The 16,819-nt window shown below is 36.4% G+C and overlaps 1 protein-coding gene and 1 pseudogene across 1 annotated transcript; both read left to right on the forward strand.

Moving 5' to 3' along the window:
• Positions 1 to 6,791: 6,791 nt before the first annotated feature.
• LOC132284659 (uncharacterized acetyltransferase At3g50280-like) lies at positions 6,792 to 8,176 on the forward strand. The gene is made up of 2 exons (XM_059786783.1): positions 6,792 to 6,983; positions 7,024 to 8,176. Exons 1-2 carry the CDS (start codon positions 6,823 to 6,825, stop codon positions 8,174 to 8,176), a joined length of 1,314 nt encoding a protein of 437 aa, XP_059642766.1. The 5' UTR covers positions 6,792 to 6,822.
• Positions 8,177 to 14,262: 6,086 nt separating this feature from the next.
• On the forward strand, positions 14,263 to 15,374 carry LOC132282060 (uncharacterized acetyltransferase At3g50280-like; annotated as a pseudogene).
• The last annotated feature ends 1,445 nt before the right edge of the window (positions 15,375 to 16,819 follow it).

A 16,819-nucleotide genomic window follows, 5' to 3' on the forward strand; every position in this document is an offset into this window, starting at 1 on the left:
TGGGTGGGGGAGAATGTCACGATCCGATTCCTAACGACGCCATGAGCATTGAAGATACGCATGCTGGTTGGCTAAGAACATTCATTGACTGGGAATGGTTCCAGGGAAGGGGCGTGCAGGACCACATGATGGTACCTCTTCAGAGTTCAGGCAGGTCGACTCGGTTCAGTTCGAGGTGCTTGTCGCTAGTCTTGGACTTGACTATGAAGAAGGGAGTTTGCCATCCCTGCACAAACTGGTCGGGAGCTGGAGCCGTTCCCCTGACAAGGCCATGGCAGGCCGAAACCAGTCAGCATGTATCCTTGGGAGGGCAGGTCGTGGTGGCTGACCAGGGCGCTTGCGCGAGCTGAAGCAACGCCTTGGTGCCGCACGGGCCGTGCCGCTGCGCCAAATCTCTAGGCCCGTGACACTAAGGTAAGTTTTATCCTTTTTTTTATTTTTGTTGTGTCCAAGTATTCGTGTATGATTTTGGACTCTTTTTATTCGTGTTCCCGTGTCCCCAATTTGATAGATAGAGAGATCCGTCTCCTATACATACACCCATATCCGACACTCGTACCCGAATCTATCAAAAGGCCCGACTTTATTTCAAAATATGGGAGAATTTAAAATGAAAAACACGTACCTAAATCACATAAAGTGGAAGCGAGAGCGGCAAAATTATATCATAAATAGTAAGAATTTGAGCAAGAGCGCACGAGGAGCGTGAGAGTGACACTTGTTGAAAAGGATTGTGTGACTTAGGTTCGTACTATTACTCCAATATATAAATATAAATATAAATATATATAATATTGTAAATTGGCAAGGAGCTATCAAAATGGAAAACTCAAAATGGGAAACCTAGATGCAAATGATGTTTCGAAGCTTACTTTCCAAACTAATCCCTGACCAAAATTCCGGTTCCAACGCAATCCAAATCCCAACAATTACAGTTGTTCTTAATGGCATTGCAACCCTAGTTTCCCAGATCATTCTTTATCATCCATGACATTGTTTTTGAACGGCATAACCACATCATCCAACTAGAAGAAGACGATGAAGATCTAAGTACAATCAAAATGCCTCAATTGAAGCAGGTATATTCGTTTGAATCTACGAAAAATGTATTGTGTTCGCACCTGTAAGAAAATCTTTGACAATACTTTGTCACGTTTAAATCTGACGGAGATTTTTTGGGCGATGCTAATAAGTCGATAATAGGGATGGTTGAATACCTGGACAAAACACCAGAAAACACTTCTTCAAAAATAATTTACATCAAAACAAATGGACCCTTAAACCGCGTGTCCTGCTTCATCTATAAAATAAAATAAAATAAAAATAAAGAATCTGTAGACCCTAATGTTTAGGCTTGGAAATGGGTTGAACTCAATGACTTGTTGATTTTATCACAGAGCATAAATATCTGCAAGGCCAAAGCCTGGCTAGTTGTAGATAGTACTGGTGCAAAATACATCAGAGCCCAGCCTCTTTACACTCATGGCCTAATAAACTATATGGTATATAGTCGGACACCTTATGGCGAAGTCAGGAGAGCGAGACTTGTGGCTCACTGTGTGTGGTTTTTATTTTGCAATGTGTGTGTAGACAAATGAGAAATGAAATAATATAAATAGAAAGAAAGAAAATGAAGACCAGGGGTGGGACTCCAGCGGGTTGGTCAGACCAAGGCTCAGTCCACGCCAAACCCGACATACTAATACCTTAGCTCACATCAAACTCTAGTTTTGAAGAACTCATTGCACCTCAATCCACGCCATACCATATGAGTTTTTAGGGTTGTTCAAAATTTTAATAATCTACTGGCTACTAGGAAATAACGAGTTACAAAAAAGAAAATGTGCAAATTATATGCATTAGATGTTGAAAGTATAAATATTTAATTTGAAATCAAAACACTCAAACTTGATTCAATAATGTTTATTCATATTACAATTCAGAAAAGAAAAAAAAATAAAAACTTTACATTCTGTATTATTTTGTTATGAATTTATGTGGCAGACCTGTTCATTTGGGATGGAGGCCCAAACGAGTGAAAAAACATAAACAATCCAAGTCCAATATATAGCAGGCCAGGCCCAAAGGCCATGTTCAAAAAGAGGCTAAGGTCGTTACAACTGCTGTAACTCTGTGTTTTTTTTTTTCTTTCCTGAATGGTGTTCTTCATTCTGTTACTAAGAGTCAGAGTGCTTCGAAGCTCTCAACCATGGGACACCTGAAGAACTCAGGGATATAAAAAGAATAAAAATTTACAAATGACAGATTAAAATCCCCAATTTAAAAACGTTGTCAGAAATAAGGGAGGGATAAAAACATGTTTCTTTTTCATTGTACTCCCTCCGTTCCAAAATAGTTGTTCATCTTTCTATTTTGGAATGTCCCAAAAAACATGTCCCAGTCCAAAATTGAATGTATTATTTTCTATAATATTCTCAAACTATACTTTTAACTAAACAACTGCACTAATTACGAAGCACTATTTTGTCTTTTAGTAAACATATTTGAAACTTCACTCTTATCAATACAATAAAAAACTATTAAAACTCCACTACCATAAAAAGTTAGATTCCTCGTGCTGGACATATATATTGGGACGGGGGAGTGTTTACATACCGAAGGAAAATAGGTCGGCTAAGAGTGAGAAGTAGTTTGAGTTCAAAAGTATGAATGAGGAGAGAGAGAGAGTGCGAGAAATGGCGATGAAGCTTAAAAACTATTTTTTTGGAATGACAAAACAAGTAAGCTCTTAATTTTCACAATATCACATCATTTTGAGACTTGAAATGAAAGTGTCAAACACAATCTCATGGTTGAGCAAAGACTGGCTACAAAAAAATAAAAATAAAAATGTGCAAATACTTAATATATTTTTTAACAAAAAATTCAAATGCTTAGTATTGCTCATATAATATGTTGAATCGTATATGCATAGTGCACGATATATGTGGTTTTTTTTTTTTTTTTTCATAATCGTGTCTTTTGACAATTGGATTCTACAAAAAGATGGAAGAGCAAAAATTTTACTGATAGGAAACAAGATTTGAAGCTTGACAATGTTTTTTGTGTGAAAATGTGAAAATTTTTTAGCCCAGTGATACATTGATGAGTTACTTATATGATGAGAGGAGACAATATATATATATAATATATTGGCCCACTCTGACTGATATGGTACAAGAAAACCACCAATTACTGGTTTTCACTTCTGATGCTTCAAAGGAAGCTAATGAAGGAATTGCTTACCGGTGGTATGGTACAAGAAAACCACCAATTACTGGTTTTCACTTCTGATGCTTCAAAGGAAGCTAATGAAGGAATTGCTTACCGGTGGAAGTATATGGTGGAGAAAAAAAAAAAAAAAAAAAAGAAGAAGAAGAATCGAACTGAACCAAACAGAACGGGAGCTTTGGCTCTGCTTCTCAGGTTTCGATTCCTGTCCCGATTCTAAAAATCTAGAACAATGAGCTTACGATTCGGTTCTAATTCCAGACTCGTAAAAATAGTTAGAAACCGTATGTGTATATATATATATATACACGATTATATATTTAATTATATATTCCCTCCGTCCTAATTTGAGTGTCGCTTATGAGGAGTAGTAATTTTTAAGGAGACACTTATTTTAAAACACACACAAAAAAAAAAAAAAAAATCTGACACTCATTTTGAACTGAGATAATATATTATTAATTACCCTGTTGTCATACACCAGTAACACGTGGTCCTTGGTAATGACTACTGCTTTAAAACTTCTACTTGACTATGTTGTTGAGCCTTCCATTTGGATGCTTAATTAAAACTTCTACAATTTGACTGTTTGTATGTTGAACCTTCCTTTGGTTGGCAACTTTTGTTCCAGTGAAATTTGTGTGTGTGTGTGTGTATAGATGTCTCTGCAAATTAGATATATATCAGTGCATCAGGTAAAGGATAATTTTTTTAAAATATATTTTGTTTAATTGTTTTAGCTATGGGCTCAAAGACTTCAAATAAGTAACAGAACCACAGGAAAAAAGTATATAGTTAAGGAACCGAACCGAACTAATATTCATGGTTCAATTACGATTCGGTTCCATATTCCGTATCCAGTTCCGGTTCCATTTTTAAGGAACCATTGTAACCGGTTTCGGTACCGAACCGAACGTGCACCCCTAATTGTAAGTGCTATAAAAATGTGAATTTTTTTTTTTTGGTGAATTTGATTTTTACTTGCTTTGTCAAATAGCAATCTTTTCAATCTAATCTGTTTCAGCAGGAGATTCTGGGTTGGTACAAGGCTCTTGCCCGAAAAGGAAGGAGTCAATTCAATAAAAGGCTTCACTCTTCTTCCAGAATTACTTCCCAACAATGCCAGTCCAAGTTGAAGCTAGCAAAGACCATTCAGCTTCACTTGTTGATATGGTTGGCACCTGTTACAGGGGACTTGATGCCCAATTTCAATTTTTTGGCAGTAAACTTCTACTGTACATGGTATTGAAATTATGCAGAGTGACGGAGGAGGTGCTTTTGATGCTGTGAATAGAATGAATGGCCAAACATTGTGAGGGGCGTAGAACCGTCACTGCTTGCCAGGTTTGTCCATTTATCCTAAAAGTCGGTGCTTTGAATCTTTGATTATGCACGTCAATCTGGTTGTTAATCAACTCTTTTTGGGTCTAAGCTTGTTTCATGACTTTTTTATTTACGGTTGATGGATTAAACATCTTTTCCTCGGAGACCATCTTTGTTTAAATTGCTAAATATACACCTGACTCTAGATATTTTCAATTGTTCTTACTTATTTGTCCAAACTTAGCCAGAATTTTCACTTATTGGTCCTGTTACGACATATACAGCAAATCTAAGATAAAACCAAGAATTACGACAGAAAATAAACAACGTACAAAGAACACAAAGATTTAGCGGTTTGACAAAGTCTACATTCGCAGTGAAGATCCTACGAAAGTTTTCATTATGCAAATAATATGAGATTACAAATTTCAGCCACACTCTCTTTCTCTACAATTTTCAGTCTCTTTGATTTTGCACTCCAAATCTTGAACGTCCTTATATATTAGGTTACAAGAAAGTACTAATTAGGGTTCACGGCCCACAAACAAAAAACGGGGTCAAAATTTTGGTGGGCTTGGACCCACACAATTGCGACCCGACACTGAATTCTAGCCACAACATCACAGATCCAAATATCTCCTGGCACCCTCAAAGGGGGAGGTCCAAATCTCAGATTGGGTGCAGGTCTGTTTCTTACTTGTTACATGGGAAACAAAAATGGAAGTACAAACAATCAATTTTAGTCTGTTATTTGATAAAGGAGTTTGAGCACAACAATTAATTTTTTCTAACATGAAGAAGGTACTAGATGTGAGAATTTCGTGATCCACACAATGAATCGAGAGAAAATCCGGATAGAATTGGGATGTGCTCAACGAAATTGTAGTTCAAAATTTTAATCAAACATCTTTCCAAGAAAATTAAAAAATTCGACATTATTTTGTTTATTTTAAAGAATTAACAAAATAATGATAGGAGGAGTACCAGCAGCACAAGAAATTAGTGATATCGTTATGATGAAGATAATAAATAAATAAATAAATAGAAGAAGAAGAAAGTGAATTTGACTAAAATAGTACACCGATCTGGGCTTCGCTGGAAGATCTTGACATAAACCAAATCATTGCAATATTTATATATATATATATATATATATATATATATATATATATAATTTTGAAAGAAATAAAATAAATAAAACCAAAGTCTCACCGACATTTGAGTTTCTATTGATAGACATTGTGAGCATTGTCATAGCCACAATGGGAATGTGATCCATGCGGGGCCAAGTTATAGCTGGATGATTGGTTTTTAAATGGGCTTGGTATGTCCAACTTATCAGCATTAAAAAATGATCAAGAAATAAAGTGGGCAATCTTGATAAAGCCAGGCACGAACTAGCTTTCCTGTCATACTTTCTTTTTTAATTAAGAATTTAATTTTTACAACGTGCTACATCAACATCAAATAAAGAAATGCATAGCAATTGAACAATATTTAGCTCAGTTATACCTCCTCAGTCCTTGCCAAATCCAAAGGGTACGATCGAGAGCTCACACGGACATGTGGGTGCATAAGGGGTTATTGTCGGGATAAAAAAATAAATCTAAAGACAGTTTGTAGTTCTGTGTGCAGTTCACTGTCACTGTCCACACACCAGATGACATGCATCACTACTTCTCTTTCAAACTTCACTTTCAAAAAAACTTTCCTTATAAGTTTAAGGTGACCAACCAAACTTTCTTCTTCTTTGGGTATCTTAATAGTTTATTAGAAAGGAACAAGAAGCATCAAAACAGAAAGCAACAGGCAAAGAAATAGGTTAGAGCAAATAATCTTGAGTTTCTTTCTCTCGACAAGTTACATTGTGCTAGAAAGGGAGAGCCTATTTATAACCCCTTTACCCTTCCAAACTTTCAAATGATCAATATTCTACCAAAATATGCTTGACCAAGTCCATAAGCGAAGGCCTAGTTAAATGGAAATTAAATTAGGATAAATTTTGACCCACCGACACCCACCAAACTAATTGATTTCATATTCCTTCACTATTTAAAATGTTAAAACATTATTAGCATTGTCCATTATAGAAACCAATGTACCAACCCAATAATTGAAACCCACCAGCCTGGCTCGAATTTTTATTAATCAACGTTACCAAGAGCTAGCTAGTACTCTATGTTAAGTTTGTGATATTAAATGAATATGTTAACATTTGTACATTTCTCTTATGCATCAACAATAATAGTGAGAGATTGAGCTAGTGATATGGCAGAAATTTGCTTCACCACTATGGTCCAACCGGCCGCAGGTCACCGTAAATCATCAACTGCTAGTTTACGTATTGAGTTAACTCCATGGGATGTCCGGCTACTTTTACTTGGCCCCATTCAGAAGGGACTTCTCCTCCTCAAACCATCACCTTCACAACAAAAAGAATTACTAGCAAACACTAGTACTACTACTACTCATTGATCACCTCAAAACCTCCCTCTCTCGCACTCTACACTTCTTCCCTCCCCTCGCTGGCCGCCTCACCATCATAAAAAATGCGGATAACACCACCTCCTTCTTCATAAACTGCAATGATGTCGGAGCACGGTTCATTTATGCCGTGGCTCCTAGTATTACAGTGGCCAACATCCTTCAGCCTGTGTACGTGCCTCGCTTTGTGCGCTCCTTTTTTCCCTTAAATGGAGCTCAAAACCACGAAGGTGTCTCCAAGCCCATACTTGCAGTGCAAGTGACTGAACTCGCCGATGGATTCTTTATCGGTTGCACCGTCAATCACACAGTCGCTGATGGCTCATCTTTTTGGCATTTCTTCAATTCATGGTCGGAAATTTCCCGTGGTTTTGACAAGATAACGCGGCCTCCTTTTCTTGAACGTTCGTTTCCCAATGATATTGATTGTCCCATTCGTGTTCCTTTGTTTGACAAACAACTCAATGGGTTCTATAGTATTCTTCCACAACTTCAAGAAAGGGTATTTCATTTTACCAAAGAAAAAATTGCAGGACTCAAAGAAAAAGCTAATGCCGAAATGAAGTACACAACTCATATCTCCTCTCTTCAGGCACTTATGGCTCTTCTATGGCGATCAATAATACGTTGTAGAAGTACAGTTGCTCATGCTGATCAAGAGACAAATTTTAGGTTGGCGATTGGCGTTAGGCCGAGGTTGCACCCAGCACTGCCACAAGAGTATTTTAGAAACGGGGTGTACTTTGAGACCATGACCACCAAAGCCAGTGAGCTACTCAAGCAAGGACAAGGTTGGGCTGCTTGGCAAATGAACAAGTTAATTGCCTCGCAAACAGGTGATGAAATAAGGAATTTCTTGAAGTGTTGGATAAAAAACCCTAGGCTGCAGACATGCGGTTCCGTGACAACCAACGCTTTGATCACGAGCAGTTCCCCTCGGTTCAACGTGTACAGTAATGACTTTGGTTGGGGAAAACCAGTGGCGGTACGAAGTGGTGAGGCTAACAAGCCTGATGGTAAGCTAACATTTTTTCAGGGGGCAGAAGAAGGGAGCATTGATGTTGAAATTTGCTTGTTGCCCGAGACATTGCATACCATGGAGGATGATGCAGAGCTGATGGAGGTTGTCACCGTGTGATATATATATATATATATATATATATATATATATATATATATATATATATAAAAACATATATATTATGAAGTGCTTAGCTTTGTTAATTATTAATGTAGATTTTTTTTGTGATATCGAATGAGTTTAGTTCTTATATATATGTAAGGAAAAGGGGATTGGAGCACACCAATTACTTTGTTCTTATATAAGGTCTACTTAATTGGTGTGAGAAATTTGTGATCCATAAAATGAATCACAGAGATAATCCAAGGTGGATTTGGGTTGTGTACCCATTTTGGGGGAGGTAATTTGTTGTTCATGATTTAGGCTCCATTTATAAAACATTTATATTGTAAAATATTTTTCTCTTTTAATGAATTTTGCCTTTCTATTTTTTGGTGTTTGGCTTCAAATCTAAAAATATTTTCATGGGTAAAGTGCATAAAACCCCCCTGAGCTTTCAGCCAATTGCACAAAACCCCCCTGAATTAACAAATGCCCCCTTGAACTATGATAAAGTTGCATTTAAGGACAACAGTTGGGTCTCCGGCACCGGAAAAAGAAAGTTACTAATTTACACTTTAGTTGAAGGGCCTGTTTGGATTCTTTATTAACTTCTGTTGCTGAGGTGTAAAAAAAAAAAACTTAAAGGCCAATAAGGATTGGACAACACATCACCTTATCACCAACTGAACCTAATTCTAATTTCTCACCTTCTGAAAAAAAAAAAAAAAAAAAAAAAAAAAAAAAAAAAAAAAAAACCTAATTCTACCACGCAACACCTCTCCCCATCTCATTTACCAAACACGACTAGTGCGGCAATGCCGCGCGAGTGAAGCCATTAATTGGTTTGTTCGTCGATTACTCCACCGTTGATGCCAAGTAAACACGGCAGTGAGCAGTGATTGTGTTTGTGTGAGAAGAAATACACTGCAGGAGGGGGAGGAGGAGATGACCAATTAGTACCTCAATGCGTTCCTCCGATAACGGTCACAGAGGATCAACGGCAATGAGAACAACAACCACCTCCTCCTCAACACCATCCCTTGCCGCACTATACCCCGATTCATCTTATATTCGTCTCGTTGTTCAACGTCTCGGCCTACTTCCACACTAACGCTATCAGGTTGTTTCGTCTCTCACATTAAACTGTCGAAATCCTATTGGCTTCTCAATTTGCAGAAACCCAACTTCCTCTGACAACCAGTGTTCAACAAAACTTTCATTTCTCGCCATAAATCGAAGAAATTTGAGCAATAGAACAAAAATTAGGGTTTGTGAATGAAACTTAGGGTTTGGTTTGTGATTGTTGAGTGGCTTGCACAGAATCAAATGGTGAAGATACATAAAAGATATGGCGATTTGCTAGAGAATGAATATTGGGTTCCAACAGACACGATTTGGGGTTGAATTTGGTGGTGGTTTCAATTTGATTTTTATTTTTTTTTTCCCTTTTCTGGAATTGTATCAATTTGGGAATTTTGATTTTATACATTTAATAGCTTATAATGGTATTCAGGGTAGCTTCGTCATTATAAATTTAAAGACCTGGCATGTGATACCACACGCCTGTTTAGCCGCAAAAATAATCAGAAATTCATCAGTGGGTGATTTTTGCAAAATTTTAGATAGTTCAGGTGGTTAATTGTAAAAATAAAAGTTTAGGGGGGTTTCTAGGAAGAGAGAGTATAGTTTAGGGGGGGTTTTATGCAGTTTACCCTATTTTCATTTATAAATCTTTTACAATCAAAAGGCCCGACTTTATTTCAAAATATGGGAGAATTTGAAATGAAAAACACAGAGTTCATACTATTTCTCCGAAATATAAATACATATATATAATATTGTAAATTGGCGACGGAGCGATTGAAATGGAAAACTCAAAATGGGAAACCTAGATGCAAATGATGTTTCTAAGCTTACTTTCCAAACTAATCCCTAACCCAAATTCCAGTTCCAATGCAATCCAAATCCCAACAATTACAGTTGTTCTTAATGGCATTGCAACCCTAGTTTCCCAGTTCATATCTTTATCATCCAAGACATTGTTTTTCAACGGCATAACCACATCATCCAACTAGAAGAAGACGATGAAGATCTAATTACAACCAAAATGCCTCAATTGAAGCAGGTATACTCGTTTGAATCTATGAAAAATGGACTACGACACACACACACAAGATTGAGATAATTGTGTTCGCACCTGTAAAAAACTCTTTGAGAATACTTTGTCACGTTTGAATCTGAATGAGATTTTTTTGGGCGATGCTAATAAATCGATAATCAGGATGGTTGAGTACCTGCACAAAACACCAGAAAACATTTTTTCAAAAATAATTTATGTCAAAACAAATGGACCCTTATTTTTTAAACCGTGTGTCCTGCTTCCATCTATAAAATAGAAATAAAGAAGCTGTAGACCCAAAACGTTTAGGCTTGCAAATGGGTTGAACTCAATGACTTGTTGATTTTATCACAGAGCATAAATATGTGCAAGGCCAAAGCCTGGCTAGTTATAGATAGTACTGGTGCACAATACATCAGAGCCTAGCTTCTTTACACTCGTGGCCTACTAAACTATATGGTATATAGTCGGACACCTTATCCCGAAGTCAGGAGAGCGAGACTTGTGGCTCACTGTGTGTGGTTTTTATTTTGCAATGTGTGTAGACAAATGAGAAAGGAAATAATATTGTCTCAATAATATAAATAGAAAGAAAGAAAATGAAGACCAGGGGCAGGACTCCAGCGGGCTGGTCAGCCCACGCCAAACCCAATGTACTAATACCTTAGCTCGCATCAAACTCAAGTCCTGAAGAACTCATTGCACCTCAATCCACGTCATACCATATGGGTTTTTAGGGTTGTTCAAAATTTTAATAACCTACTAAGTACTAGGAAATAACAAGTTACAAAAAAAAATATAAAAATGTGCAAATTGTATGCAATAGATATTGAAAGTATAAATATTTAATTTGAAATCAAAACACTCAAACTTGATTCAATAATGTTTATTCATATTAGAATTCAGAAAAGAAAAAAAATAAAAATAAAAATAAAAACTTTACATTCTGTATTATTTTGTTATGAATTTACCTTAATATCGGTTATTATTTCAGAGCAACTATGTGACAAATTAGGAATGCCTTATCTTGGTTTATAACTGTACTATTTCCTCCAATGAACAATTTATTAGTAATCGAAGATTATTAGATAAGTTTTTCCTGTTGTATCTATAACAGTAAAGAATGGAAAAAGATAATTCATGTGGCAGACCCAATCCATTTGGGATGGAGGCCCAAATGAGTGTAAAAACAAAAATAATCCAAGTCCAATATATAGCAGGCCAGGCCCAAAGGCCATGTTCAAAAAGAGGTTAGTCATTACACCCCCCCCACAACACCAAAATGGTGTTCTTCATTCTGTTACTAAGAGTCAAAGAGTACTTCGAAGCCCTCAACCATAAGACACTTGAAGAACGCAGGGATATAAAAAGAATAAAAGAAAAGGATCATTTACCAAATGACACAATCCAAAATCCCCAATTTAAGACCGCTGGCAAAAATAGGGGAGGGATAAGAACATGTTTCTTTTTCAGGAATCGTTGTATTACATACTGACGGAAAATAGTCAGCTAAGAGTGAGAAGTGGTTTGAGATCAAAAGTATGAATGTGGGAAAGAGTCAGAGACAGAGCTTGCAAGAAATGGCGTTGTAGAGAAGCTTGTGTTTAACACAATTTTTTTACGCCCAGAGATATATTGATGAGTTTCTTATATGATGAAAGGAAACAAATATATATATATATATATATATATATATATATATATATATATATTTATACATATAAAATAAAAGGGGTTTGAGCACACCAATTAATTTGTTCTTTTTATGAAGGTCTACTTGATGTGAAAATTTTGTGATCCACACAATGAATTACAGAGAAAATCCGGATTAATTTGGGATGTACTCAACAAAATTGTATTTCAAGATTGTAATCAAACATCTTTCCAAGAAAATTAAAATATTCAACCTTGTTTTGTTTATTTTAAAGAAATAACAAAATAATGATAACAACAGCAGTAGTACCATCAGCAGTAAATTAGTGATATAATTATATTAATAAAGATAATAATAACAATAGCAACAAAGAAAATGTGAATTTGGTTAAATAGTACTTAAATGTTTTAGAAATATTTTTTTTGTGCCCATCTGGCCTTCTCTAGAAGAACTTGACAGCTATAATTTTTAGAGAGGTGCTATTCTAATTAAAGAGAAGCACCAAAAAAATGATCTTTGGCTCGTGTTTTCGGTGTTCCCTTTCGGGTTTAGAATCATTTCTCTGATTTTTAATATGATCAACCTAGGAGTGTTCTTTCGACACTCAGGCACAAACATGCAAACAAGGGTAGTAAAACATACAATAAGTAAAAAAATGGGTGATGGGGAGTTGGATCACAGTTCAAGAATTGTCAAAGTTGGTGTTGAAATACAACTCTAACCACTTTCAAAGATTGAGCTTAACATCTAAAACCTTCAAGCGGGAACAAATGCTATCACTCAACTGATGAATTTCAACCTGTAAGTTTGGGTGATAGCAATAGAGTTTTCTATTGCTGGATATTGGCATAGCCATAATAGGATTGTGATCTATGTGGGACCGGGTGATTTTTTTTTTTGGATGGGCTTGGTATGTCATACGTGGACCTATCCGTTTTAAAGAATGATCAAGAAATAAAGTGGGGCGGTTTATTTATTATGGTGAGTACTAGATATATAGAGCACTAGCTAGTGCCCCAAAATGATACTGTTTAAAGGAAAACTTCCTGTCATACTTCCTTTTTCCTTTTTAATTAACTACACCTAAAAGGAACTCAGTTTTCACACCCTCGTGTTATTACTCAATCAAGGTAAATATGAAAATTTATAACATGCTACATCAACATTAAGAAATATATAGAAATTAAACCACCTTCATCTAAGACAGTTTTTGAAAATGTAATATTCCACAACCACAAGCCACTATTGTTCAACCAAAAATACCACCAGAAAGTACTAATATGTGCTTACATCTACATATATACGCACAAATAGGAAGATTTAGAATAATTTGCACACCATATGACACGTGTTACTACTTTTATTTCAGACTTTACTTTCAAAATAATAATAATAATAATAATATATATAGGAAAATTGTTCTGGCCCTCTCACTTCCCCTCTCGAAGATTCGGATTTCAGCCTCCAAATGACAACTCATAAATAAATAAACACATCATATAATCCAAACTTTCCTTATTCAGTAGTTTAAGGTGATACCAAAGGGCAACAAACATCAAACAAGGCACAAACATAAAGCAAAAGGCTACCTAACTAGCAACAATCAACAACATAACTTCACTACAAGATAGTATATATCCAAGCAAAGGACTAGGAAGAGATGTTCCACTCTTGAAGCATGTCCCTGGACTCAACATTCTTTTTAAATTTTAGAGAGCTCAACTCAGCTCTAATAGCAAAGCATATGTTCTGCACAGAATATAGGCAGTGGAGGTTTTTTAAGCAAACAGGCTTGAGTTTCTTTCACTCGACAAGAGGAACATAGTAGTAGCAAGGGAGTGATTAAGTACCTTTTCTCTAACCCCTTTACCCTTCCAAACTTTCAAATGATCAATATTCTAGCAAAATGCAGGAAGCACAATAAAGTGACGGTGCTAACTTACCAAGTGTATAAGCAAAGGCCTAGTTAAATGAAGATTAAGTTAGAATAAAATTTGACCCCAATGAAACCTACTAAACCAATTGAGCTCAAATTTCTTCACTATTAAAGTGTTCAAATATTATAAGCATTGTCCACTATAGCAACCAATGTACCAACCCATTAGTTGAAACCTACCAGCCTAACTGATCATTTTTTCCTACTTAAGTACCATTTTATATCTACAAAAGCCAAACACTCGTATTGATAATTTGCAGAAACAGTTTATGGACGTTACCAAAAGCTAGCTAGTTTTCGATGTAAAATTTGTGATAGTAAATAAATATGTTTGCATGTGTATATTTCTCTTGTGCATCAACAATAATAGTAAGAGAGATCAAGCTAGTGAGATGGCAGAAATTTGTTTCACCACTATTGTCCAACCGGCAGGTCACTGTAAATCAACTGACAGTATACGTATTGAGTTCACTCCATGGGATGTCCGGCTACTTTTACTTGGCCCTATTCAGAAGGGACTTCTCTTCCTCAAACCATCACCTTCACAAGAAAAATAAATACTAGCAAACATTACTACTGTCATTGATCACCTCGAAGCCTCCCTCTCTCGCAGCCTAGACTTCTTCCCTCCCCTCGCTGGCCGCCTCGCCATCATCAAAAACGCTGATAACAACACCTCCTGCTTCATACACTGCAATGATGTTGGGGCACAGTTAATTTATGCCGTGGCCAACATCCTTGAGCCCGTGTATGTGCCTCACGTTGTGCGCTCCTTTTTTCCCTTAAATGGAGTTCAAAAGGATGAAGGCGTCTCCAAGCCCTTATTTGCAGTGCAAGTGACTGAGCTTGTTGATGGATTCTTTATTGGTTGCTCCATCAATCACGCAGTTGTTGATGGCTCATCTTTTTGGCATTTCTTCAATTCATGGTTGGAAATTTCCCGTGGTTTTGACAAGATATCGCGGCATCCCGTTTTCAAGCATTGGATTCCTAATGATATTGATTGTCCCATTTGTATTCCTTTATCTGACAAACAACTCAACGATGGGTTTATAAGTTTTCTTCCACAACTTGAAGAAAGGGTCTTTCATTTTACCAGAGAAAAAATTGTGGGACTCAAATCAAAAGCTAATGCAGAAATGAACACAACCTGTATCTCCTCTCTTCAGGCACTTATGGCTCTTCTATTCTATGGCAATCCATAGTATGCTGTAGAAGCAGTATTGTCCTTGCTGACCAAGAGGCAAAATTTACGTTGGCGATTGGTGTTAGGCCGAGGTTGCACCACCATTGCCACAAGAGTATTTTGGAAATGGGGGACTACTTGAAGTGTTGGGTGGAAAACCCTAGGTTACCAACATGGGATGCCGTTACAACCAATGCTTTGATCACGAGCAGTTCACCTCGGTTCAATGTGTACAGTAGTGACATTGATTGGGGAAAACCGGTGGCCGTACGAAGTGGGGAGACAAACAAGCATGATGAGAAGCTAATATTTTTTTAGGGGACAGAAGAAGGGAGAATTCATGTTGAAGTTTGCTTGCTCCCCGAGATGCTGCATGCCATGGAGGATGATACAGAGTTGATGGAGGTTGTCACAACGTGATATATATACATACATTGAGGTGTTACGAAGTGCTTTGCTTTGTTAATTATTAATGTGGAATTTTTTTTTGTGATATCGAGTCTAGTTCTTGTGTGAATTTGGGTTGTGTACTTTTTTCTTTTTTGGTAATTTGTTGTTCGAGATTTAAGCTGTCTATAAAACATTTTTATTGTAAACTATTTTCTCCTACATTTTTATTTCTCGTGTTTGGCTTCAAATCCAAAATTAATTTCCTTTATAAAATACTTTACAATGAGAATTTTAATGAAATCGGAGAGTTCGTATATATGTATATGTGTGTGTGTGTATATATGATATTTACATTGGCGACGGAGATGCAAACCTAGATGCAATGACGTTTTCAGCATACTTTCCAAACCAATCCCTGATCCAAATCCCAGTTCCAACGCAGTCCCAATCCTAACAATTAGATTTGTTCTTCGTGGCTTATCAACCCTAATTTCACGGTTCACATCTTTATCGTGAAATAATTTTCTACGGCACAACCACAACATCTTCCAACTAGAAGAAGACAGTGAAGATCTAATTACAATCAAAATGCCTCAATTGAAACAGGTGTATTCGTTTGAATCTGTGAAAAATGGATTAACAAAACACAAACAGATGTGAGAGATAATTGTGTTCGAACCTGTAAAAAAATCTCTGAGAACATACTCTGTCGCGTTTGAATCTGATTGAGATTTTTTTGGCGGTGGCTAGTCGGTCGGGAATCGGGATGGTCGAGTACCTCTGTACACCGGAAAACATTTTTTCAAAAATAATTTACTTCGAAACAAACGCGCCCCATTTTTAACCAAAATATACTCTCGTGTACTTGGGTTGGACTACATTCTTATATATAACAAATATGCGCAAGCCCAGAGCCTGACTAGCTATAGAGAGACTGGTGCTCAATATATCAGAGCCCAGCCTCTTTACACTCCTTGCCTACTGTAGTCTCGGACCTTTATCCCAAAATCAGAGTTGGAGATTTTTATTTTTTTATTTTTCAGAAAAATGAAAACTCGAACACTCAATTTTATCAAAGAAAATAATAGTTCTAAGCTTATACTAACATACCAACGAACTTAAAAGTCCGAACTTCAAATTTTTTAGACTAAGTTAGCCTGCTCAAGTGGCACTCTTAGGTATCATCATCTATCTAAAGCGAATTAGTGGGTGCTAGAATAGTATTTTTTATTTTGCAAGTTTAAGTTTAGACAAATGAGAAATTAAATAATATTAATAACCTTTTTATATTGTTTCGATGGTACGAAATAAACAGTAGGGGTGGGACTCGGCTGATTTGAACAAATTAAAAGCATCTCTAATGCAAAATGTTA

Source organism: Cornus florida, unplaced genomic scaffold, assembly GCF_030987335.1.
Source record: "Cornus florida cultivar Cherokee Brave unplaced genomic scaffold, ASM3098733v1 CherokeeBrave_3.0.0_Hap2_Chr11, whole genome shotgun sequence".
Taxonomy (NCBI): Eukaryota; Viridiplantae; Streptophyta; class Magnoliopsida; order Cornales; family Cornaceae; genus Cornus; species Cornus florida.

What these genes read in the sequence shown, in the direction of transcription:
- LOC132284659 (XM_059786783.1), top strand. Translation starts at nt 6,823, where the DNA reads ATGGCAGAAATTTGCTTCACCACTATGGTCCAACCGGCCGCAGGTCAC. An exon ending in CTCAAACCATCACCTTCACA is followed by an intron (nt 6,984 to 7,023) that starts ACAAAAAGAATT and finishes ACTACTACTACT; the next exon opens with CATTGATCACCTCAAAACCT.